Source organism: Canis aureus, chromosome 28 (assembly GCF_053574225.1).
Source record: "Canis aureus isolate CA01 chromosome 28, VMU_Caureus_v.1.0, whole genome shotgun sequence".
Lineage (NCBI taxonomy): Eukaryota > Metazoa > Chordata > Mammalia > Carnivora > Canidae > Canis > Canis aureus.
In genome coordinates, this window is record NC_135638.1 from 20,167,843 (window position 1) to 20,194,040 (window position 26,198).

The 26,198-nt window shown below is 46.7% G+C and overlaps 1 protein-coding gene across 1 annotated transcript; it reads left to right on the forward strand.

The window, feature by feature from the left end:
* Nucleotides 1–26,198, forward strand: SBSPON (somatomedin B and thrombospondin type 1 domain containing). The gene is made up of 5 exons (XM_077876574.1): nucleotides 1–229; nucleotides 10,603–10,797; nucleotides 20,883–20,973; nucleotides 22,565–22,741; nucleotides 24,432–26,198. The coding sequence occupies exons 1-5, from the start codon at nucleotides 16–18 to the stop codon at nucleotides 24,547–24,549; spliced, it is 795 nt and encodes a 264-aa protein (XP_077732700.1). The 5' UTR covers nucleotides 1–15; the 3' UTR covers nucleotides 24,550–26,198.

Below are 26,198 nucleotides of genomic sequence, written 5' to 3' on the forward strand. Positions count from 1 at the left end.
GGCGGCGCGCTGGCCATGAGGACCCTGTGGATGGCGCTGTGCGCGCTGGCGCGCCTGTGGCCGGGGAGCCTGGCCGGCTGCGCCGACGCGGGGCGCTGCTGCCCGGGCCGGGACGCCGCCTGCTCCGCGCGCGGCTGGAGGTTGGACAGGGTGTACGGGACGTGCTACTGCGACCAAGCCTGCCGCCGCACGGGGGACTGCTGCTTCGACTACGCCAGGGCGTGCCCAGGTGGGTGGCGCGGCCGAGGGTGGGGCGCCGGCAGCCGAGGGGTACAGGGTCCCCCCAAGGACCGCAGCCCCGGGGGATCCTGGCGCGTCCAGGCCGCCCCTCCGGGCCTCCGGCTGACCCCTCCATCCAGGCACACCTCCCTGCGGCCTGGGGCCCTCCAGCCTCCTTCATCCAGGTGCACTCGGCTTCCCCCATCCTAGAGTCCTCCACACCCCTCCCTCCATCAGGTACACCCAGCTCCCTCTACCCTAGCCCCCCCTCCCGCGACGCCCCCCACATCCAGGGATCCCCCAGGCCTCTCCATCTAGACACACCACTGCGAAGCACCTCTCCCCACCACAACCTGGATGGAAGGGACTGGAGCCATCTGTTCTCCTGGAAGTTTGTGGGGTCCCGGAACTGCAGCCTGATGGGGACACCTCCCACCTGGAAAGGTGGCCTGTCAGGTTCCGCACGTCCGTGCCCCCCACTTTCAGTCTGTTAACGCTCGGGGATCTCAGGGGCCTTGGGAGGGGTGACAAGGCAAGGGATGTGTAATTACCCACTTGGTGCCAAGGGCTGGCTCCCGCCGGTTACTTCTACAGAACAAGTTCTTGGAGGACTGCAGTGGTCCTCCCTCCTGGACTCCAGCACCTAGCACAGCCCCTCTCTCATCCTAGGTGTTCAATACACTCTTTGAATTCAGTTTTATCTCTGTAGTATGATAAAAGGTTTTGTCTCGGGTTTCCTATTATGTTTTCATCTTGCTGGTTTTCCTTTAGGGTCAGTCTTTTTCATCTTTCTATTTCCACAATATCACAGCCCCTGGTAAGGGCTCAATAGATGCTGATTTAACTAAATTAAGAGATTTAGGGATGCTGAGTATAGTCCCAAAGAACAAGGTTTACCTAAGAGAAGCCAGCTCTAGAAATGAGAGTAACCTTGCTCCCTACTGATCTCATCGCCCCAAATGCCTCACAAATGTTAGGGTTGGACCTCAAGGATCCCTGTGTTGTGGTATCCTTGGCATCCTCTTGGGAGAGGAACCCTTGGGTCTCTGTAATTACTTGGGGAACCGGATGCCCCATAAAGAGGAGCACTCCTCTGCGTCCCTGATGCTGGAAGAGGCCACCTGCCCCTGGCAAGATATCACCCAGACCTGCTACTGAAAGAACACAATTGAAAAACATTAAGATTTTTTTTTGATCCTGTTTGAAAGCTAATGATTAACCTATGAATATCGATCCTCTTTTTGATAAGTTCTTTCCCAATCCTGCTTCAAGGTCCGGGTATTTTATTATTAAAGCAAGGTGAAGAGTCAGTTATTTAGGAAATGTGATGCCCTGGGGCCCAGGGTCCCCAAACCCCTCCGCCTCCACTGAGCATCAGACCGAAACACCTGTTTGCCTCAGTTACCTGGATCCCTGGAGCAAAGCCTCTCTCCCTAAGGCTGATCCCTAAGGCAGGATCACTTTCTCACAAGTGACTTGCTTACATCTTAAAGGTAAATAGAGAATTCCTGTAGACCAGGTAATGTGCCCCCAGTCTGTGGGAAGCGCAGGGATACAAAGGAGACAGAGGCATGGTCTCTGCTCCCTAGGAGTTCATGGCCAAGCAGGGGACTACACCTGCCAACCACCTGCAACATGCTCAGTGCCCAAATAAGGGATCCAGGAGACTAGACAGGGAAAACTCAGAAGCCCCAAGAGATTCAAGGAAGGCTTCCCAGAGGAAGTAATGTGCAAGCATGGGCCGGAGAATGAGCAAGAAGTCTCCGGAAGGGGAAGGAGAATTCTAGCAGGAAAGCATCCTGTGGTCCTTCGGCAGTCCCTGTGGGTGTCCGCCTTCTGTGCCTGGAACTGGGCTCGCCCCAGAGGCTCCGCCGGTGGAAGGACAGACGGCCACCACAGCTGTGGAGAGATTCAGGCACAGAAGAGGCCCGGGTAGGACGGACGCTGGAGAAGAACCGGCTTTCCAGTGAGTCCTCCGGCGCTGTGAGGGCTTGCAGGGTCCTCAGTCGTTATTTGGTCACAGATACAATCCCTGATTTTCAGTGCAGGCGGTAGAAATCTTAAAACAGAGAGCAGGGGGATCCCTGGGTGGCTCAGCGGTTTGGGGCCTGCCTGTGGCCCAGGGCGCGATCCTGGAGTCCCGGGATCGAGTCCCGCGTCGGGCTCCGGGCATGGAGCCTGCTTCTCCCTCTGCCTCTCTCTCTCTCTCTCCCTCTCTCTCTCTCTCTGTGTGTCTATCATAAATAAATAAATAAATCTTTAAAAAAAAAAAAAAAAAAAACAGAGAGCGATCACTCGGAGCAGGGATGTGTGGGGTAAGTAGGCCCAGAGGAGAGCTGCCCTGACGGCCTTGGGAAGGGCTCGGGGAGAATCCCCGGCAGCCTGGTGCCCGGGGAGGAGCTGCGAGTGCCGGGCCTGGGACTGGAAACCAGGAGGAGGAGGGCGCCCACAGGAATCGAAAAGGGGGCACCGGATCCCTGGGTGGCACAGCGGTTTGGCGCCTGCCTTTGGCCCAGGGCACGATCCTAGAGACCCGAGATCGAATCCCACGTCGGGCTCCTGGTGCATGGAGCCTGCTTCTCCCTCTGCCTGTGTCTCTGCCTCTCTCTCTCTCTCTGTGATTATCATAAATAAATAAATAAATAAATAAATAAATAAATAAATAAATAAATAAATAAATAAGAAAAAGGGGCACCTGCGGCCAAGGGGCCTCCCCTGGGGAGCTGGCCGAGGCCTGAGCAGGAGCGGCGCAGGGCCTAAGAGGCCCCTCGTTGGTGAATCCTCGGCGCCTGCGGTTTCTGGGGGGCAGAGGAAGAAAACCGAGACGCTTGGAAGTGGCCACGGGGAAGCGAGCCACTGGCTGGGCAGAGCTGAGCGTGGAGGCCGGGGGCTTCCCAGACCCGGGAGCCGGGCCTTGGCGGGGCTGCCCCGGACTGAGTCGCCCGAAGGGGGCACGGCGACACCTGGACCCACGGCTGCGCTGCCGTGGGGCTTGTGCCTCGTGGGGCTTGCGCCTCGTTGTCCCTTCTTCCCCACCGTATCAAGATTCGGCAGCTCGGGGCCTGCCAGCCACTCCTTGGGCATAGAACCCGGGCTGCCCCCTGGGATCTCGTCTGCTCCCCCAGGGTTGTATTACCTGCTGATGCTGTCTGAAACGTTTTTGGCTGAAATCACTTTATAGGTGAGCCAAGAATGGAGCTGTGTCAGTAGAACTAAGAATGCCTTATTTCTCTTCCTTCTGATTTTTTTCTTCTTTGTAAAGACATGGTTGTTGGTTTTTTTTTTTTTTTCTTCTGGTGCAGCTAAGAGATGAAATACTGGAATTTCTTTTTCTAAATAGGACTTTTTTTTTTTTTTTTTTACCTAGTAAAAATAAAAATAAGTTATTAGAGCTGTGGAATTACCAAGGTGCCAAAAATATCTGTCCCGAAACGAATGGGCTCAGGAAAATCTCATTAGGATGTTGGTGTATGGGTTTCAACACCGATTATGTATCTCCATATCCCTCCCCTGCCCCCACCAAGAAAAGGAATAGAAAATTCTCCCTTGGCTGTGTCTGACCAGGGATGGGGAGAGATAAATAAAGGAGGGGACAGACCCAAGTTAGAATTTCTTAGAAGGCTCACTTATCAGGCTCACAAGGCCCCAGTCTCCAGTTCATCATCTGGGTTCCTAGAGTCTGCATTCTAAGATGGTAGAAACAGTAGGCTGCATTAGATTTTTGATAAGCGAATTCAGGAAAGAGAAATACTTAACCCAAGTGGGGCAGGGCAAAAGTTGAGTAGCCTGTGTGAGCCAGTCTTTTCTGCTAGATTTACCGGGGAATCTAGGAAACTAACTGGCCCAAATTTGCTGACTGCACACCTGGAAGGAGAAGGAGCAAGTGTACTTAAAAATATGGGCTGCAGGGGTACCTAGGTGGCTCAGTGTTCGAGTGTCTGCCTTTGGGTCAGGTCGTGATCCCAGGGTTCTGGGATCGAGTCCCACATCAGGATCCCCACAGGGAGCCTGCTTTTCCCTCTGCCTATGTCTCTGCCTCTGTCTCTGTGTCTCTCATGAATAAATAAATAGAATCTTAAAAAAATGTATACGGGCTCCAGAACTCACCCAAAAGAAGGATGTCACCATCCACAGTGATTTAGAAAGTGGAGGCTTTACTGGAACCATAGTGGCCCAAGAGACAGCATGTGGTTTCCCCTGCCTTTGTCTCTGTAGGAAAAATGAGCAGGGCCTGGCGCCAACATTCAACATGACTTGACTTTGCAGGCTTGGGCCGCAGCCCTGGTGTTCAGTGGAGGAGGGTAGAGCTGTCAACCCTTATGCAACATTTACTCTGTGCCAGGCACCTCACAGCTCTAGTCTTACTTAGGTCTCACAACCCACAGGTTGGTAATCAGAGCACCAGAAGGTTGGGAAATTTATCCAAAGCCCTATAGCTAACAAGTGATGGAGTGAGATTTGAACTCAGGAAGTCTTGAGTCCATAGCCCACACATTTAAACATTTTGTTTTGACCCTCAGAGAAACGAGGCTTTATGAGAAGCTATGTACTTTGCAGGGCAGGCCCCAGATAAATATTTGGGAGAGTGAGTGAGCCTTCTCTGTCCTTCAACTGACACTCTTCAAGGGCAAAAAGTGTGTCATGCTCCTCTTTACAATCCCCTAACAGCCATCGTGGTGTCACTTAATTATGTTTGTCTAAACAACCTGAACAGTCAGTCCACCGAGAGGATGTTATAGCTTCAGTCAGAGGGCACTACCAGCTGGACTGTAGCCACCTGTCCTTTTATATATCCCATTTTCCTTCCTTAACTACAAAATATGTTTGTGGCAGACAATTTGGAAAATATAGAAATATACAAAAGAAGAAAACAATTCACCTGGAAACTTACTACCCAGTAAATGCTTAAAAGCATAATTATCTTTTTTGATTTGTATGCCCCTTTTTTTCTGGGTTTATATGGTGTATAAAATTTTATTTCCTAATGAGGGAGTCCTTTTTATTGTCTCTCTAGGATTTCATGAACTTGTCTAGTTAATATCAAAAGAAAAAAAAACCCACTAGGGGCCAGATAACATAGTTTCTTTTCTTTTCTTTTTTTAAGATTTTATCTATGTATATATGTATGTATGTATGTATGTATGTATGTATGTATCTATCTATCTATCTATCTATCTATCTATGAGAGACACACAGAGAGAGAGGCAGAGATGTAGGCAGAGGGAGAAGTAGGTTCCCTGCAGGGAGCCTGATGCCTGCTGAAATCAGTCACAGGACCCTGGGATCATGCCCGGAGCCAAAGGCAGACGCTCAACCACTGAGCCACCCAGGCGTCCTAATAGCATGGTTTCTTTCTTTCTTTCTTTCTTTCTTTCTTTCTTTCTTTCTTTCTTTCTTTCTTTCTTTCTTTCTCTCTCTCTCTTTCTTTTTCTTTCTTTCTTTCTATAACATGGTTTCTGTAAGAAGAGGAAATACTTAATCATTTTATTGGTGCTTTAGGGGGGCAGGTGGCAAATAGGCAGTGGGCAATGTAGTCTCATTTGATCTTCAGAGAAGATTTGATAAGATTTCTCAGATAAGGGGATACACAAGGAAAGAGAAAAGGCCTATGACATTTAAAATCGTCTTATCATGAGATGTGTATGTGTATGTGCATGTGGTGAAGGGGCTGCTTTATTTTTCTTCCACAGAATGTCAAGAAACCAAAGCTAGGCATACGTGGGACTGCTGTGGGTAAAGTGCAAGAAGAATATTTTCATAGGAATGACTAGGACTATTTGAACTTAACAACGTGAGGGAGAAAACCCTTGCTCGTGGGTGGCCTTAAACTTTTAGGTGGGAAAGAGCCAAGCAGGCAGGGCCAGATCCCTGATTAACCAAGGAGACACTGCATGAAAAGGAGAGCAAGGTTTTATATTAAGAAGAAATATCCCAAACTATAAGTATGAAATGAAGGACTGGCTGTCAGCTCAGTTTGTCGCTCTGTGTGTGTGTATGTGTGTGTATAGCATCATCAAGAAGAATAGTAGAAAATGGTTTTTTTAGTTACCTTTTGGTACTTAAGACTGAGACTAGTGTGTGTGGTTCTGGTTGCTCCTACTTATGGAGCCTGTGAATGGACCTGGAGGGGGCCCACTGGTAATTCTGAGAGGGGGAATAGGTATAGAGAGATGGGTCCAGCAGCTGGAGTCATCACCCTAAAAAGTCCCTGCTGGAGGGAAGGGGACTTCCTGACAAATTAAATCCCTGAGCCGCACGGATAAGATAAACATAGATTTTTTTTTTCCACCATATTCTGAAATTCTTGAGTGAGGGAAATTTGGATCAAAAAGGAGGAAATACCACTCCCTGCCACTGATAATAAAATGAAAGAAGCTGGTACTGGCAGGAGACATAAATGGATTTAAAAGCATTGGGAGGATTTGTGGCTGCCAGGAGAGGCTGGGATCTATATATGCCAAAGCTGCAGAAAGCCACACTCCTTCCAGTGACACCGTTTGGGGCCACCGTGTTCCTGGAAGAACCCAGACAACTCTTGCCCAGGTTAAGAATTCCAATATTTTTGGCTCTGGGAGTTTTGGATTTTGCTCCTGTCCTTCCACTGGCTTTCCTTCCCACTCTAGAGCCTTTGGCAATTCTTTGGCTTCTAACTAATGATATGAGCAAATTTGTTTAGGAAGGAGGAGGAATGGGTCCAATGCCATTTCTTTTTTTCATTCGTTCATTCAACAAATATTTATTGAGCACCATGTGCTAAGCACAAGGCACAAAATGAAAAACTCAATGACAATAACACAAATAAATATGTAAAATATGTAATTGTCAATTATGGAAATATTAGGCAGCAAGGAACACTGAACTCTGAGAGGAAGTAATTTTATGGTGTGGCAGGTGGGAGGCTGGAGGTGGCACTGGGAGACCACTTAGATAATCCAGCCAGAGAAGGACTCCCTGAAAAACCAATAATTCATTTGGGGCCTAATGGATGAGCTAACCCCAGCCATGCCCCACGTAGGAAGAACATTCTTGGCAGAGGGAACACACATACAAGGTTCTGAAGCGTGAGAGAGTTTGGCATAAGGAGGCCAGCGTGGCTGGAACTTGGAGCAGAGAAGGTGGTGGGAGGGGAGGGACACACACTGGGTTACACGGCATGCGATTTTATTCCAAATTCAATAGCAAACCACTGAGACAGTTTAAAAAGCCATTTATAAATTATTGTTATTATTATATTTTTGAAGATTAGTAGAAAATCTTTTAAGGTAATTGAACTTGGATATGACTGGATATCCCTGTTAGGACATGTGAAAATGTGCTCTACTCTTGTTTTGTGCAGATTCCCTATTGAAATCTATTAACTTATTTCTCTGTTCTTGGCCATTCTCCTTGTGGTTGTGGTTTGGACATCTGATCACCAGAAAGCTCTTGAGGAAGGGGGAACTAGCCAAAATTTCAGAGAGGACCTGATAGTTCCTTGTACTCTGGATCTACCCATTATTTCACTTCCGAGTGAGCCGAGGGCCAGATGTGCCCACTGGGCCTAAGTCAGGAATTTAGGGATCTATGCCTCTGTTCTCTTCTGTGTCTACTTCCCCATCTCTGGTGTTACTACACTTTTTGGGACCACCTCCCAAATAAATTACTTGCATTGGAATCCACATCTCAGAGATGGGAAACTCCACCTGAATATTATACCGAGTCTAAACAAAGGAAAAAAGAAAACAGCTTGCCGAGCATTCTGGCATCCATTAAACCCAGGCTGCTTTTTCTTCTAAAAGGGATGAGATGATGTCATTAAATCCTAACCATTAGGACACTGGGAAGCTGTGACTTCCCTGGAGTCAGGGATGATGACGTTGCTCACTAGGTCTATTGGCCTCCGGTGATAACCAGTGAGATGCAAAGATTGAGAAAGATCTGAACAAAGAATATTTTGACATGCTGGCTGTAGATACGAATACTAATGGAATAATTCAAAGGAAATTTGTGTCATGCAGCTATAATGTATGATTTGGGCTGATAAATCTGTTAGAAGTTCCTGTACTTCCCCTGGCCTCCGTGGCCAAAGATCTCTTGTGATTTATGGCGAATTGCAATCCAAACAATCAAAAGTTCACAAGTTAATCATGAATATAATCTTTTCTGCAGAATAGGAATAAATACCTCAGATTCATCATCCAACTCAAAAAACTTTTGTGGATACAAAATTTTTTTACTTGTATAATTCTGTGTGAACTTTTTTCATTTTGTCTTATAATGAAGCAGTCAAGATGATGTTCAGGACTCCTAATTTTCTTTATGGAGCTGTTGAAGTCATGGATTGGAAATATGAGGCATAGCTATGTCCAAGGTAACCGATAGGAACAACAACTGATTCAGTGATACTGTGATTTGAGGGCGTTAATTCTGGGTCAAACCAAGTAAAATAAGTAAACATTGCACCTGAGACACAAATGTTGAAGAAATACCAGGAAACTCAATTCCGTCAGAAAACTGTCCCCAGTATCATCTCTTACCATACGGATAGTGTGTATTCAAACTGAGGCCCTATTCCTAAATTCTAAGTTAATGCCATGGCAACATTTTATTCTATAGTGATGTCCAATGTTAATCTTCGAAACAAGTGTCTCGTTTGCTTTTTAAGGTGTATTATTAAATGTTGCTCAAGGCCAACACATCAGGACAAGACTAACTAGACTCAGGGATGAAGATATTTGGGTGACAGAGAGAGTTGTTGGGAGACTTAAGCTTCTCAGCTCCTAGCCCGGCAGGCAATCTCTTTCTATGCCTCTGGCTCTAGGGCTCCCTTAAATCATGGGATCACTAAAATTAAAGGATCCCTCTGATCCGCTTGAAATGGCCTGTTAACTGCTTTTCCAAAGGATGTGTGCCTGGCAGGTACCGGCAGCAAGTCTCATGTGCCTCATCCTTGCTTCCTCACCCACCTGACATGAGATGCCTGTGAGTTTTTAGATGATTAATAAAAGCATGTTTTAAAGCAGTCTGAAGTTTTTGAATTACTGACAGATGTTTATGTTGTATGTGACCCTTTTCATGTCAGGGTGAGCTGTGTGCTGCCAAATGATTGGCCTTCCAAAACCCATGAACCCTAAACTGGAGTGTGCTGAGAGGCCAAATGAGTTTTCAAGTACAAGCTGTTAGAAACCCAAGTCAAGATTTCAGAGAAGTTAGAGTGCTTTCTTGGTGGAGACTCTGTAAGCTTGAAAGTATGAGGATGGTAGGGAAAGTGGGTCACATTTTGTGGGAAAGAAAGAGTTTTGGCCTCTCGTTCAGAGGTACATCTTTTGTTTTCTTCTTTTTCTTATAAACGGTTTCAAGTCCTAAGATAATTCCACTTAAAAACGCAGTATGGTCCTTTTAAAAGATTTGTTAAGACTTTTAGTGGGGAAATTAAGTATGCAACCACATTGGTTTTCCAGCTGTGGCCAGAAAATTGTCACTAGAACCAAATTCTTACCCCCGACTCTGCCCCTTCATGCGACCATGAGTAGCACTCTTCACCTCTGTGGGTTCTGTTTGCTTTTCTGCAAATTCCAACTCTCCTAGTTTAGGGGTCTAAGGGCCTTGGAGGATGAGAATCTAGCACCTAAGAGAAGTCTCAACTCTAGAGGTCCCTAGGTGTGGCCCTAAGCTATGTCTGATGGAGAGACACATTTGGAGGGTAAGAAGTGACTTGGACACTTTCCTTTAAAATTTTTTTCCCTTGAGCACCAGGGTGGGCTCAGTGGTTGAGTTTGTGCCTTTGGCTCTGGTCGTGGGATCCAGTCCCACGTCGCTCCCTGCATGGAGCCTGCTTCTCCCTCTGCCTGTGTCTCTGCCTCTCTCTCTCTCTGTGTGCCGCTCCCGAATACATAAATAAAAATCTTAAAAAAAAAAAAAAATTCCCCTTTTCGTTATCTACAATGAATATGTATTGCTGTTACAGTAAACAACGTTCTGGGCAGGGGAGGGTGACGTTAAAGTCAAGGAAATGCAGGAGCAATGACAATTGCTGGAGCAAGGACAAATGCAGGAGCAATGATGGTATCTAAGCGCACAGAGTGTGAGGAAGGGCCGGAAAGCATCACTCCCTTGACTCGGGCGTTGGGGGGGGGGGGACTCCCCGGCTCAGACCCACCCTCCGGACCCCGAAGAGCTGCCTGCCCGCCTGCCCCTATGAGGTGCGGGTGCTCGGCTGAGCACCAGGGCGGGGGTAGTGCAGGCCGGCGGCCCCGCTGGCCCCGCTGCCCCCGCGCCCTCCCGCCCCCCGATGCGCAGGGCTGCCGGGGTGGGGGTGGGGCGCCCCGACCGCTGGCGTCGGCGGGAGCAGCGGCGCAGGTGTGGCCAGGTGAGGTCCCATCCCGCCGCCGTGCTGTTTTCCAGCTCGCCCGTGCATCGTGGGGGAGTGGAGCCCCTGGAGCGGCTGCGGGGACCAGTGCAGGCCGGCGGCCCGCGTGCGGAGGCGCCCGGTGCAGCAGGAGCCCCGGAACGGCGGCGCGCCCTGCCCGCCCCTGGAGGAGAGAGCCGGCTGCCTGGACTACTCGACGCCGCGGGGCCAGGACTGCGGGCGCGCCTTCGGTACTGGCGGTCGGCGGGGGCGGCCGGGGCGGTCCGCGTGGCTGCGGGGCCTGCGGCGCGGGGCGCGAGGTCCGGGGCGCGGGGCGCGGGGGCGCGGGGCGCGGGGAGCCGGGCTGCAGGAGCGAGCGCCCAGCCCCAGCCCCAGCCCCCCAGCCCTCCGTGTCCTGCGGGGTGCCCTGGGGGGTGCTCTTAACCCGGTGGGGGCCCTGCTCCGGGGGGGGGGGCGCCCTGGGTGGGAAGGAGGACATGTGCCTTGCGATTGTTAGCAAAACTCAAGCTGGCGACAGAGGCCTTCAGGTAGGATGACGGTACTTCACCGGACACTAAGCGCCCAGGAGGATTAACTATTCATCTTGCACTTTTTTTTTAACTCTTCATTTTGCACTTTTTTTTAACTATTCATTTTGCACTTTTTAAAAAACTATTCATCTTGCACTTTTTTAAACTATTCATCTTGCACTTTTATTTTTTTTTACTATTCATCTTGCACTTTTTTAAACTATTCATCTTGCACTTTTATTTTTTTTTACTATTCATCTTGCACTTTTTTAAACTATTCATCTTGCACTTTTATTTTTTTTTACTATTCATCTTGCACTTTTTTTAAAACCATTCATCTTGGACTTTTAAAAAAAAGATTTCATTCATGAGAGAGAAGCAGGCTCCATGCAGAGAGCCGGATGTGGGACTCGACCCCAGGTCTACCAGGATCACACCCTGGGCTGAAGGCAGCACTAAACTGCTGAGCCGCCTGGGGCTGCTCTCATCTTGCACTTTTAATTCCTATGCAGTCAGGTACGCTTATCACGCGCACGTGTGAAAGCAACAGAAAAAGGATTAACTCCTGGGCAGCCCAGGTGGCTCAGCAGCTTAGTGCCGCCTTCAGCCCAGGGCCTGATCCTGGAGACCTGGGATGGAGTCCCATGTCAGGCTCCCTGCATGGAGCCTGCTCCTCCCTCTGCCTCTCTCTCTTCCCCCCGCCCCCCCCCCCCCATTAATAAATAAATAGGATCTATTTTTAAAAAAAGGATTAACTCCTAAACACTGATAGATTATTCTCATAAAACACCTGTTCCTCCTCTCCAGCTGCCTGGATTGGGGCTGATGGGATCAGATTTGTGATCTGAAAAGATCATTCTGGTTGTGGAGTAGCCCATGGAGAGGCCAGAATTCGGCTCATGAAGGAGTCGGGAGCCATAAGAAGCTCACAAAGAAATGAGCAAAAAGGCCGGCACCAATGTGTTGATCTGGATGGAATCTGATAGAGCAAAACACTGACTTCTCAGGATAACAAATATCAGGTGTTTTTCATAGGAACCTGGAAATTTTTATGCCAACATGATATTCATCAAGCCATTTTGCTCCTTTTTTTTTTCCACTCTAGCCACAAATATTTATTGAGAGCCTACTTGATGCCAGGCACTGGGCTGGGTGCCAGGGTTCCATTGGTGACATAAGTTGACCTGAGCCTGCTGTCATTTAGATCACAGTCTGGTGGGGAGAAGGGAGATGATAAATGATGCTCTTAGGGGATTAGTCCCAGAAAATTACAGTTTCATTTTGGTGCAAGTGGTACTAAATGAGTGAGTTGGTTGGAGCTCCGAGTGCATGTATTAAGCTGATTTCCCCTGGTCTTGGGGGAGGAGCGGAACCACAGGAACGGGCAGGGAGACTTCCCTAAGGAAGAGTAGATAAGGCTGAGAGTATAGAACTTTCCAAACAGGGATCCCTGAGTGGCGCAGCGGTTTGGCGCCTGCCTTTGGCCCAGGGCGCGATCCTGGAGACCCGGGATCGAATCCCACGTCGGGCTCCCGGTGCATGGAGCCTGCTTCTCCCTCTGCGTGTGTCTCTGCCTCTCTCTGACTATCATAAATAAAAATTAAAAAAAAAAAAAAAGAACTTTCCAAACAGACACTGGCTTGGTGAACCAGGTAGTCAGGCATAGCAGTTTGAAGGATTTGGGGGCTGATGTAGGGAAAACATGACCACAAAAGGAGGTAATATGCAATAAGCTATTTTGGGTGGTGCCTGGACGGACTTGCGTGAGAAGGGAAAGTCCAGAGGCTACAATGTGGGGGGACCACCATCCAGAGGGGAAGGAGAGGAATCTGCCAGGGGCTACGTGTCTGTGATGGCAACTAAGCAGCATGGGTGGGGATCTCTGGGTCAGAGAGTTTTGAAGGGCAAATGTGGTACCAGCTTGGGGTCTTGCAACTATAAGGCTTTAGCTCATCAGTGGCCAGCAGATGCCAGGGAGAGTTCTGCATGGTATGTAAAGCAGAAGGGGCCTACATGGCTAAAAAATCTGCTTGTTTGGTGATTTTTAAAACAATTTGGGGGGTGCCTGGGTGGCTCAGTCAGTTGAGCAGCCGACTCATGGCTTCTACTCAGGTCCTGATCTCAGGGTGGTGGGATTGAGTGGGGCTCTGTGCTCAGCACAGAGTCTGCTTAGGACTCTCCCTCCCTCTGCACCTCCCCCATGCTCACTCAAGAGCTCTCTCTCAAAATAAATAAATAAATAAATCTTTAAAAAACCCAATTTGGATGCATAAAAATTTGAGTTTGCTGCCAGTAGGCTTTGGAGCTAGCAGGTCTCAGCCTGCTGTGAGGAAGTAAACAACCTAGAGACCATCTTTGGCTCATTTCTGTAACACAGGGAAAGCACAAGGCCCGTTTGAGAAGTTGAAGGAAGGCCAGAGTCTGGGGAGCACAGACAGTGAGGTTGGCATTGAGAGGGGAAGTGTCTGCCCAGAGTTCTTGGTTTAGGATTTTGGTCTTTACCTTATAAGCCCTGGAGAGACACCATAGCATTTTCTGATGTGGTCAGATATGTGATTTGAATAGATGCCTCTGGGGGCACCTGGGTGGCTCAGTCGGGTAAGCATCTGCCTTCTGCTCAGGTCATGATCCCAGAGTCCTGGAATCGAGCCCTACCTTGGGCTCCCTGATCAGTGGGGAGCCTGCTTCTTCCTCTCCTTCTGCCTGCTGCTCCCCTGCTTATGTTCTCTCTCTCTCAAATAAATAAATAAATAAATAAATAAATAAATAAATAAATAAATAACATCTTGAAGGAAAAGAAAAAAAGAAAAGAAAAGAAAAGAAAAGAAAAGAAAAGAAAAGAAAAGAAAAGATGGTTCTGGCAGAGGAGTAGCTAACGGAAGGGCCGGGATGGAGGCCTCTCATGGACACAGCAGTCAGATGAAGCTCCCTGGGAAATAATTTAGTGCTCACAGAAACGGTCACAAACCACATTCAGCTCATGCGCTCTGCAGAGCACTGTAGAAAAGGCCTGGGGAGGAAGTCGCTGTAGGACATTATTGATTTTTTGGATGACACTTAAACCTATGGTTGATCTATCTGGGAAGAAGCTACTTTGCTCATCTATAGAGTTTGGCTGCTAGAAAGTTTTTCTTTCTTTCTTTTATTTTATTTATTTATTCATGAGAGACACACACACACAGAGACAGAGACATAGGCAGAGGGAGAAGCAGGCTCCTGGGATCAAGCCCTAAGCCAAAGGCAGATGCTCAACCACTGAGCTACCCAGGTGCCCCTAGAAAGTATTTCTTACGTACATTTGACTCCTTAGTGCTACGCAGACTGCCTCGCAGCGCAGTAGCTCTTTGTAACAGCATAATATAGGTCACGGGCTAAGGGACAGGAAGGTCAATGAAGAGGATGATGCTACAGAACATGGGTCAAGGGCACCAGGGAGCACTGGGCCCACACCCTGCCCCCTGGGGTTCTCATCTCTGCCTGGAGTTGCCCACTCCTGTGTCCTCTGGGCAGAGGCCCCTGTCTTCCTCCACAGGTCTGTCTTCCTCCACAGGTCCTCATGTTCCCAAATTACCCCTCTCATCCACCCCTCCCACCAAACTCCAGTAAGAGGATTTTATATATAAAGCAGCAGCCTTCATATGTGACTCCTCAGAAGACCAACAGGAGGTATCTGTACTCAGTGGCCTTTCCTCATAAAATCCAGCTGGGGAAGAGGAGAAATCTGTATTTGGGGACGGGGCATTGGCATTTAGAGCCCACCTTCGGTTCCTGAGATGCACTTTCCTACTGTAATGTCTTGGAAATGATGACCACGGTCACAAACGGGTCAGGGAAGACAGGACCCCTCAAATATTCCAGTCTGGTGGTTCCTTACATGTGGTCCCCAGCCAGCAGCATCAGCCTCACTTGGGAAATTGTTAGGCAAGTTCCTCGGCCCCATGAGATCCGGGTCGCTGGAGCTGGGCCTCGCACTGTGCTTGTAACAAGGCATCCAGGGGACTCTGCTACTCACTGAAGTTCCAGAACCGCTGCTGTAGCCCAAGTATGGGGGGTTCTTCCCTCAGCCTCTGACTCAGAGCTGGATCACCTAAATGGCACTTTCCTGAAGGCAGAAGCTCCCAAATGCAAAAGAGGGGTTTAGTCCGGAAAATGTGGGGTAAATCAGATTATTTTCACTAACGAAGAACTTCTCAGAGCCTTTACTATGCTAATAAGCATTTTCATTCTACAAGAGGGAGATAAGATAGGGGATGTTTTCCCACCTTACTTGATTGAATGACACTTTTTCCAAGGGGATCTCATTGACTCACTAGTGTTCTGTGGAATTCACCTGGGAAAAAGATGGACAACGAAAAGGGAAATGCGAACAGTGGCGTGAGAATCCCATTTGGTGGATTGCCCTGAGCCCTGTGTCACCGCAATGCCCATGCATTCAGTTATGTGTGTCATTTATTGAAGATTCACTGAGCATCTACCTACAGCCAGTGCTGTGCTGGGTTCTGGAGATACAGACTCAAATAGCAAACATATTCCTGCTAATTATAGCTCGGGGTGACAAGCGACTGCCATGGTGGAGGGATGCACAGGTTGGTGCAGAAGCACAGAGAAGGGGCACCCTCCTCCACCCAGGGCTCTCAATTCTGCTGCGGGGCCACCGGTTACCACCGCCTCCCCCCTCCCCCACCAGCTTTCCTCTTCACAGGGCAGTAGCCTTCCATGCCTGGGGTAGCAGCCCCTCACATCTGCAGGGCAGAGAGCTTTTATGAACATCATTGATTCAGTGTTCATGGCCATCCTATAGGAGAGCATATTTGCCTTCCACAGCTACTGTCACAAGTTACCCCCAACGCAGTGGCTTACAACGACTCAAATTTATTGTCTTAGGGTTCCGTGGGATAGAAGTGCAACCCAGGCCTCCTCCCTGGGCTAAAATCAAGGTGTTGGCAGCGCTGCGTTGCTTTGCAGGAGGCTCTGGGGAAGAATGTCTTTTCCATCACCCAGGGACGGTCACATTTCTTTCCTCCCAGCCCCTCCTTCTTCACACCCAGCTACCTTGCATCTCCCTGCTTTCTTCTGTAGTGACACCCTCCTCTTCCTCTTTGAAGGACCCTTGTGCTTATACAGAGCCCACTGAGAAAATCCAGGGTAATCTCCCCGTTTTAAGGTGAACCGAGTAGCAGCCTTCATTCCATCTGCAACTTTAATTCTTTATGAAATAACATATTCGCAGGCCCGAGGGATGAGGATGTGGAAATCTTCGAGGGGCCATTATCCTGCTTACTTGGAAAGGGGACAGCCTCGTTATCCTTGAAACCAAAAGGACATTGGAGCTCAGGGAGGTGACAGCATTTGTGAGGGACTTCCAGAATCTAAACCTGGGTCTCAGGGCTCTGAATCCTGTGGGCTTTTCCCCCTTCTTGATATTGCTTTGCTGCTCCTGTGATCATGAGAGCTAACATGGCAATTACAGGTTCTGGTAACTAAGTAGAAAGAGGAAGGCTCGGAGAGGCCCGTGAATAAAACACGATCATTGAGGCTGTCTTATTAACGATCAAGTAGCCACCAGATTTCCCCCATTTCCTTAAATGCATATTGTGATTGCACGTTTTTCATTAAGTAAATCCAAGAGGCCATGTTATTGTATTAGTTGTACATCCTGACTCCTCCCAAAAGAAGTTGTCACCTTTTCATTCCGTTCCCTCGGACACTGTATCTACAGACCAGTGGTTCTAAGCCTGCTTTGGTGACACCCCACTGTGTCAGAGGGCTTGATGAAATTCTCTAAGCAAATTCAATGTACTTTCATGTTCAAAGTCAGTATGTGCCGTACCATGCTTTTAGAAGTGGAGTTGTTATAAAACCGAACAATGGGAGGCCGATAGGACGCCAGAAAAGCTGGCAAGTGGCCTCTTAACAAAGAATTATTACATCTGAATATTGTTGCCAGGAAGGGAGAAGGGGGTGCGGGGAGTAGCTTTTATTGAGAGCCTTTGTCCCCGGGCTGTGTTCCTCCACACACAAGCAGCCTTGGGACTGAAGGCAAAAGTAACCTCTACATCACTTACCACTCTTAAGTAATGCAAATTAAATTCAGGGGAGGCATTCAAAAGTCGTGCTGGTTCAGAGACCTCCAGGCAATCTGGCTGCCGGTCTGTTTTCTGAGGACTCCTGTTCAAGGAGGACGTGGCCCTTGTCTCAGGAGAATGTGCCACCGAACCAGGCCGGGGCGCGAGGCGGCAGGACACACAAGCCCCAAGCCCCGGGGTTACTGGCTTGCTTTTGTGGTCAGTCGCACCCACGGAGGCTTGGCGCGGCATGTGGACAGCGGACCTCAAGAACCAGAGGCAGGGGCAGCCCCGGGGGCTCAGCGGTTTGGCGCCTGCCTTCAGCCCAGGGCCTGATCCTGGAGACCCGGGATCGAGTCCCAGGTCGGGCTTCCTGCATGGAGCCTGCTTCTCCCTCTGCCTGTGTCTCTGCCTCTCTCTCTCTGTGTCTCTCATGAATAAATAAATAAAACCTTAAATAAAAAAAAGAAGAAGAAGAAGAAGAAGAACCAGAAGCAGCTATCTTCCGTGTGGGGTCCTTGCTGCATCATTCGCTGCGGATCTTCGTTTCATTTAACTGCTGTGAGCCTCGGTGTTCTGATGAGAACCCCTCATCAGGGCACCTGCAGGGGCTCAGGATGGAGGCTCACAATGTCCCCTTTCCTTTTTCCTTTTTTAAAGATTTTATTTATTTATTTTAAATTTTTATTTATTTATGATAGTCACACACAGAGAGAGAAAGAGAGAGAGAGAGAGGCAGAGACACAGGCAGAGGGAGAAGCAGGCTCCATGCACCGGGAGCCCGACGTGGGATTCGATCCCGAGTCTCCAGGATCGCGCCCTGGGCCAAAGGCAGGCGCCAAACCGCTGCGCCACCCAGGGATCCCTATTTATTTATTTTAGAGAGAGAGAGAGAGAGCACAAGTAGGGGGAGCAGCAGATGCTCAACCGACTGAGCTCCCCTAGAGCCCCCCTCCTTCTCTTTTAACGTTGCTTCATATTAAGGACAGTGGTTAGGGACAGAAAGGGAACATGGAGCAGGATTTAAGCAATTCATAGGATATATGCTGCATAAAACAGTGACACATCGTGATCTCCGTTAACGATAGTCTCCAGGCAGCGATGGTTTCAGAGATACGGGCTGACACGGCCGTGTTTAGACAGGACGCTTGAACATGTCCCTTAAATTCTCTGTGCCACAATTTCCTCATCTGTGGAATGGGGAAACAGTAGGACCTATCCCAGAAGGTTGCTGTAAGGGGTAAATGCATTCACGCATAAGAGTGCTCAGCATTATGCCTGGAAACTTAGAAGTGCATCATTGTTAGCTTTCATCATTATTATTATAGGAATTTTGCTAAGGGTTTTATATCAGATGCCCTCCACCCCCTAAACTCATTTCCTCGCCCCACCCCTGAGCTATATATTAAATGCATCGCCTTTGACCTTCTGTAGTAATATATGCGGTACAAATAAGGAGATCACATAAATGTTTTGAGCTAAAGAAACACATCCTGAAAATTTCATAGTTTGACTGGTCCCATGCCAGGTGGACTGAGCAGCAATTGTATTCTTCACTTACTGAATAGACTCGTTAAATGCGTCAGAAGAACAGAAATGGAAACAATACGTGGGAAAGCTAAAATTCTTTCGGTGCTTGTGTTCCAGATAATTAGAGCTAAGAGAAACAGTAAGTTCCTAACATACATGCGCTCACTTGTTCTTTCTGACTCTGTCTACCAATGTGGGAAATTCCAAATGGAGCTGTCCACCTCCGACAACTGAGTTGTTTTTATTTATTTATTTATTTTTCATTGTGAAAAAATCTTTAAGAAAAAAATTTAGTTAACAAAAAATTTAACAAGTTTCACTTAGCAAGATACACCCAAAAGGAAATCACAGTACAAAGAAAGTTTGAAGTCAAGGCCTCACCAATTCCTACAGTATTAGTGATGTGTCTCAATTTCCAAAACTAACTTATTTTTTAAAAGCTTAAACTTAATCTAAAAAGATTTTTAAAATAAACTAGAATGAACAAACAGGAGAAATGTTCCTCTTTGAATCAGGGATCTAGCACCTTGAGTTTAAAAAAAAACAAAAAAACACTTCTCCCCAATGTGTTCACGGTGATGTGGTGTAAAAGATCATCCATTTAATGTACTTTTAAACTGGTCACAGGTAGAAGTGGCATGTTCTCTGGAAAACAATTAATTGTGTTTGTGCAACAAGGAAGAGTCTCACAGCTGGGACTCTGAGGGCCTGTGCTAGAGGTGAGTAATTTTCACACCAAGGAGATTAAGCACCAAGCCATCTGTGACAGGAATGATACCTGCAACTCCTAGAAGCAGGTGGCAACCAGGTATTAGGCCACTCTGGTCTAACATTCCCTAGGAATACCAAAAGGCCTCCCTAAGAAAATCTAAAAAAGAATTAGGGCTGCCATCTTGTGGCCATAAGGAGCTAGTAAGGAGCCAGGTCAAATGAACGTGTGGGCCTGCCACGGTTTTGCAGCTAGTACCCTCGTGCCATTTTGCTCACGTTGGTGGTGACTTTGGCATCCCACCAGCCAACATCAGCTGGTCGCCACCCTTCCTGGGGCGGTCCAGTTTCTGAGACGAAAGGTAGGAAGGACCGTGGAGCCATCTCAGCCACAAGGCTCAGTGGCAGAACAGAAGACCACAGGGAGGTAGCACCTGTGTGCCTTGGTGGCAGTTCTGAGACATCATTCACTCACTCATCGAGCCACCGTTCATTGCCTACGTGCTTACTAAGCGTGTAAATGTGTGAGGGCCACAGTGATGACCAGGGCAAAGCCCACCTTCCTTGAGTTGACAGCAGGGCGGCAGTGGGAGGCTATCTGGAGGTGCTACACGGTACTTCGCAGCAGACGCCTCCCCACACTTAGGGGTGAAGAGGAAGGAGACACACAAGCAAAATCAGTGAAAGAAGAGAGCGGAGGTGGGAGGGAAGGCTTCCCGGCTCCCTTTCTTCTCTCTGGTCCAGAGCTGCGGAGTTAGGTTGGGGCTGGGGACAGGGAGGGGGAGGGGACCAGTCTGACTTTCCTGCTCACAGGCTGAAAGTTGGCGTGGGGAGGATGCTGTGCTGGCCGGAACCAGGCAGTCATCCTGAGGCCACGTGCAGGTGGGGAAGCTTCCAAGCTGGGGTTGCAGAGACCTGGGGCCGGTGTACACTCACACCTCCTCCCCTTTTTTTTCTCCTCCCTTTTTTTTACTGCAGTTTTCTCCTTTTCACATTTCCTCTCTCTAGGTGTCTTTTGTTCTCCTTATATCCCCTCTTCCCTCTCTTTTGTCTTCTTCCTCCTTTCTCCCTCCTATTCTCTAATTTTATTCTTCCTATCTTTCCCTTTTCTCGTCCTTTCATCTTTAAAAATCTCTCCTTTTCCCCATGAGCTTTTCCCCCCTGATTTACTCGCATCTTTTCTTACCTCCTCTTGGTTTTTGTTCCCCGTTCCCCTTCCTTCCCTTTCAGACAGTGTCAGTTTATTACCAAGGACAAGCCTGCTTGTCAGTCCTACAGTCCTCCCTGCCCATCGGCGAGCACACAGATTTTCCTCCAGCTGGGTTCTGGGGACTCGGGTGGGGGGTAACTTGGCCCCGCCTCTTTCCTGGTGGTGTACCGTGCGTGGCCCCTTGCACTTAGGGATGGGGGGGCTTGAGACAGGATTGGCACCAAGTCTGGGAAAGGTCGTTCTGGGTACTTTTTTTTGGCTGCATGTGTCCAATGCCCTTCTCTCTTTCCTAGTCCCTGCCTTTATAACTACCTCTGCATTCAACAAGGAGAGAACAAGACAAGCCGCCTCTCCACAGTGGTCTACAGACACAGAGGATGCCGGGTAATTTGGGATTTTTGTTTTGTATTGTTCGGTTTGGGTTTTTCAGCTTATGCTTTTCCATTGGTATGGCCTGGTCGGCCCACGAAGCTCATCTGGGTGGGATAAGTTTTCTTCTCTTACTTGTTCATTGATTTTGGGGAAAACGTGACTCCTTACCACAAAGCTGGGACTTACCTGTCTCTCCCCTGTTTTTGTGGGGCCACCAGGATTTGTCTCTGAGGTCCTATCAACAAGAAACACGCTATATAAAATGAGGATATCACTTTATCAGTTGTACTAAGGATGTTCCTCTTACAGGCTTTAGGAGAATTCAGGCTCAGACTCTAGTACCTCCCGTGTTTGGTGAATTTGAAAGTGGCCCACACCTCAGCTCTGAGGAGTTCTTTCAAGACAGAAGGCACAGGCTGGGAGGGACCTCCACGCTTACTTGAAGCCTGCACTTCAGCGGTCAGCACAGGGACACCAGGCAGCTGCAAGTTCAGGCCCCCACACTGCCAGGCACTAGCCGTGAGGCCTTGGATACGGTGTCCCACCTCAGTTGTTCTTCTTGAAAAATGAGAATATTAATGCCTACCACATGGCGTTGTTAGGAGAATTTAATGAGAAAATAATGAAGAGACGTCTGGGTTAAGCTGTCTGACTGAAGCTGATTGAAGCTGCGTCATAGAATTTCCTACTTCAGTACCCAAAGGTACCTAGTAAACGGCCTATTGCTCTTAAAGCTCTTTGAAGCAGACTCGCCAGTCGCTTTCCATCTAACCTAGGACAGCTCAGAATTCTATGGACAAGAAACTAGCCCACTGGAGCTTAATTAGAACCGAAAACACCACATGTAGAAATTTTACTGTGTTTTGCTTCCCTGAAGAATTGTAAAATTGTGTTGCTTTTTTAGTACAAGACTCTAAAATATTCACCCCTGTCTGGATGCTCCCCCCACAGGCCTTCAGTCTAGTCACTTACAGTGCTAGGGAGTTTTACAGTTCAGTGGAAGGTGACACTAGCCTCTGTCACAGAAAAATGTCTCCAGCTTCCCATTTCCTTTTATCTATGATGATGCCCTCTATAACTTTGATGCTTGGATTCAAGTCCAAACTCCTCCTCATTAGCCCAGATCATGCAGGTGAGCCAGATGGGGAGCATAGGGAACGCCCCCGGGAACGTCTATGGGGCAGAAAAGCTCTGTTGCCAGCTAAGGCACTGATAATAATAAGCAAGTTCTTACTTGATTTCTATTCTTTATCAGCAAAGTTATTAGGGGCTCTCTTCCTACTGAAATGTACTTTTTATACACAATTTGGTGGTCAGATTTGATAGGAAACAGGATATCCAAATTTCTGCAAACTTATGGATTGGAAAAGAGCCATAAGTTTCACTCTAGTTGCCAGTCAGACAACGTCCATCATCATAGTTCAGCAAATGAGAAACTTTACAAGGCATTCTGTGACTGGTGCGTAGCTTGTGAAGATGCACCGCACCACTGCCTTCTCCAATCTGTCAAATGTCCTTGGGGGTTGCAGGCTTCCTAAGGCTTTTTACAGTGTTAGCCTATCTCTAATTACACCCCATGAAAGTGTTGCATTTTTTGCTCTAGATATTGTATGGAGTTCAAGACAGAGTCATTGACTCATCACTGTGCTCTGGAAAATCGCCCTCTGACTCGATGGATGCAGTATCTCCGAGAGGGGTACACAGTGTGCGTTGATTGTCAACGCCCAGCTATGAATTCTGTGAGCCTTCGCTGTTCTGGAGATGGCCTGGACTCTGATGGGTAAGGAAGAAACGTTGGTTGAAGGACTTTTTTTGTTTTTCATTTGGAGAGATCTATCCTGTGTCCTGAACAGCAGACTATTATGTAACATATCAGGGTATAATTTGAGAGTCAACAAACCAAGGAGAACCTTGTCTAGCAATTCCTGAATCCAGGGCCCAGTTTACACTATGGGACTCAGAGGCTCTATGGCAGAGATGAGGGGATAAATTTGGATATTGGGGTTCATATCATTCTCCCAAAGGACCATTGAAACCTGATCACTCCAAAGCCATATTTTGAAAACCAGAACCTCTTGGGATGGTGATTTAAAATATACAGATTCCTGAGCCCCATATAAGACAAACTGAATCAGTATCTTTGGGGGTAGATTTTTAACCATCTTCTAGGTCAGGAGTTGGTGGAAAGGGTGGGCTGGATTTGGCCCAAGGGTTGTGGTGTGCTGACCCCTGCCCAGATGATTCACTCCCATAGCAGTGTTTCAGAACCACTGCCCAATGGGGACAGTCATAAAACCATAGCCGAGATGGTGGTGGGCTCATCTTTGCAGGATCAGAAACCTACAGAAATCTATAGATTGTCCAAAAGAAGTTACCCTGAAAACATTTTGTCACCCTGAAAATCTATCCCAGTCTGTACATTTATCAGTTATATCTGATAACACTCTTCCTAAGACTAGACTTCATGCTGGTCAGCTATTGGACAAAGACCAGTTTTAGTCACACATGGATTATGTTTTTTTTTTTAAATTTTATTTATTTATTCATGAGAGACACAGAGAGAGAGAGAGAGGCAGAGACACAGGCAGAGGGAGAAGCAGGCTCCATGCAGGGAGCCTCATGTAGGACTCTATCCAGGGACTCCAGGATCACACCCTGGGCTGAAGACAGGCGCCAAACTGCTGAGCCACCCAGGGATCCCCGATTAACTATATCAGGTGGAACTGGTAAAAATACGAATTAGAAAGTAAAATATGAACTTTTCCAGCTAGTCATTACTCCCCACAGTATATTTTAATATTTAATAACTTGAATTTATGTTTGTTAGTCACTTGTGCCTAATAGCCTTTGTAAGGAGTACACCATATGAACAGCAAAGTAGGTAAGACATGCATATCAAATCAAAACGAAATCTTTAGACTTAATATTTTTCTGAATATCTCATCCATATTTTGTCGTTAAATGAATTTATAATTTAATTTGTACCCAGAAAGTACCTTAAACCCTGGCTGAAGTTCCAATGACTTTAAAAATATTAACTTCAACAATCTGGCTTTGCTCTTCCTGCTTTTCCCGTTCTTTCACTATGGAATCAAAGAGTGGAGGATTCAAGAGCTCATTTGGGTAGACCTCTGTAATTTAAATATACATGAAACAGGAGCTATGTTCCTTTATGTAACACTTCATATATTCAGATCAAGTGAGAGAGATGAATACAGAAACCTCAAACAGTTCTCTCAACAAGAGCGTATCCTCAAAAAGGAGATTAATTTGTAACTTGTTTTGATGGAACCCCTAAGGAGGGAAACTCAGTTTGTGATCCTTTACTAATTTCAATTTTTAATGCACTTCAAAACTTCTGGTATGATCATTCTTTAAGCAACACCAAAACACTTCAACGTATGATTCTGTAAAATTAGAATTTTTTTTGGTTTGCTTTCAGCATTAACTTTTTCAAAATATCGTTTCAGAAATCAAACTCTCCATTGGCAAGCAATTGGCAATCCTCGGTGTCAAGGAACTTGGAAAAAAGTTCGGCGGGTAGATCAGTGTTCTTGTCCAGCTGTTCACAGTTTTATTTTTATATAGATGCAATGTGTCTAGAATGTGTTCGTAAACATGCTACACATTACCATGTCATGTTCAGTACTTCAAAAACCTTCAAAAACCATTTGGCCAAAGTCCCTGAACACATGTCATTGCCAGAATCTGAAGAGAAAGAAAATTCACGGGCCGGTTCTCAAGATGTACAGTACCTTTGTTTTTATTTTTACTGCATTGAAGACCCATTCTAAAGGTTCCTGTAGTTTCATGTCCATGTCCTATGGCTTCGTGTCCCCTCATACAAAGGTGGCCCACACAACACAGAATACATGTCTGTTTGCACTAAAATCACTACAATATGGTCCATTTATTGGTAAGTTGTCACTGAAGGGTATCCATGCTTTGAATCTTGCATTCCTTCTTTCTATTCTGTAATCTCTTAAAAACTTCTCACTTTAAAAAATGTGTACAGATATATATATATATATATATATATATATATATATATATACATATATATATATATATACACTCCCACACATACATTTCCCATATATTATTCCATAAATTGTGAAATGATTTCAAGAAAAAAAGTCACAAATAATTTTCCACAGGATGAGTTATTTAAGATTTAGTAGGTGTTTTGTAATGAAAAAAAAAAAAAAACAATGGTTATGTTAAAAATGCTTTTTTTGAAGAAGAAATTTTCTTTGGTTAATTGAGAAGACCAATCAAATGTTCATTTTAGGTCAATCCAAGTTCCTTAAACGCTATAATTTTCATGAAGAGAATTTTGGCACCAGTGAAGGACACGATGCTTTAACTATGAAAATTTTACCGTCATTAGCATCTAAGATTGTTTCGCTGGCTTAAAACTTGAAGTTGACTTAAATAATCTTTCAGCTTTAAGCTTAAACTAACTTCAAGTTTAATTGAAGTAAACCTACTACTTTTTTTCTACAGCATACATTTTCTTCTAACTGGGGTGGAAGGTAGAGTTCTAAATTATGGAAGACGTGGATTTTATTACATATGTGGTGATCTCACACACAGGGAAGTATTAGTCTTCTTCTTTTATGATTGGAAAACCAGTGAACCAGAGAGAGTGGCTTACGGATGGGTTATTTTGCTGGTCAGCCACAGAGACCAATCTTAGTTTCTCATCCAGGACTCAGCTTCAACGAAAAGCCTGACTATGCCAAAGACAGCTGTGAAAGCTAAGCTCTTTTCCGTTCTGAAACAAATGTTAAGTTTAGGGTGTTTTCTCTGGAGAGCTGCATCTTAAAATCTAAACCCTTTCAGTCTCATTTATATGAAATATTATTCACTCACAAATGATTTACTAAAATACATATTTCTTGGTACTTATCAAGTAATGGCAAGAATGACACTAGCAACCTTAATAGGGCCAGGAAAGTCCCTAGTATTTAATGCTGAGAGTAGCAATATTTCTGACTATGTATTCACTTAACTGTCAGAGTTGTTGTTATGGTAAATTCTTCAGAGATTAATAATAAAATTAATTAATAAAATTTGAGTCCAAGGTAAGGATCTTAAGCTACAAGTTCAGTATTAACATTTTAGGACCATTTCTAACATTTGTAAAGCAAGATTTTTGAAGATTATACCTGGGTAATTTTAATGTTACTTAACATTTTTATACCAGTTAATAAACTCTCTGTTCACATTTTTAA

Excerpts from the sequence above, each read along its gene's own strand:
- SBSPON (XM_077876574.1), top strand. The coding sequence starts at position 16 with ATGAGGACCCTGTGGATGGCGCTGTGCGCGCTGGCGCGCCTGTGGCCG. Across the intron at positions 230-10,602 it reads CTACGCCAGGGCGTGCCCAG|CTCGCCCGTGCATCGTGGGG; the intron begins GTGGGTGGCGCG and ends GCTGTTTTCCAG. Across the intron at positions 22,742-24,431 it reads GATGGCCTGGACTCTGATGG|AAATCAAACTCTCCATTGGC; the intron begins GTAAGGAAGAAA and ends ATATCGTTTCAG.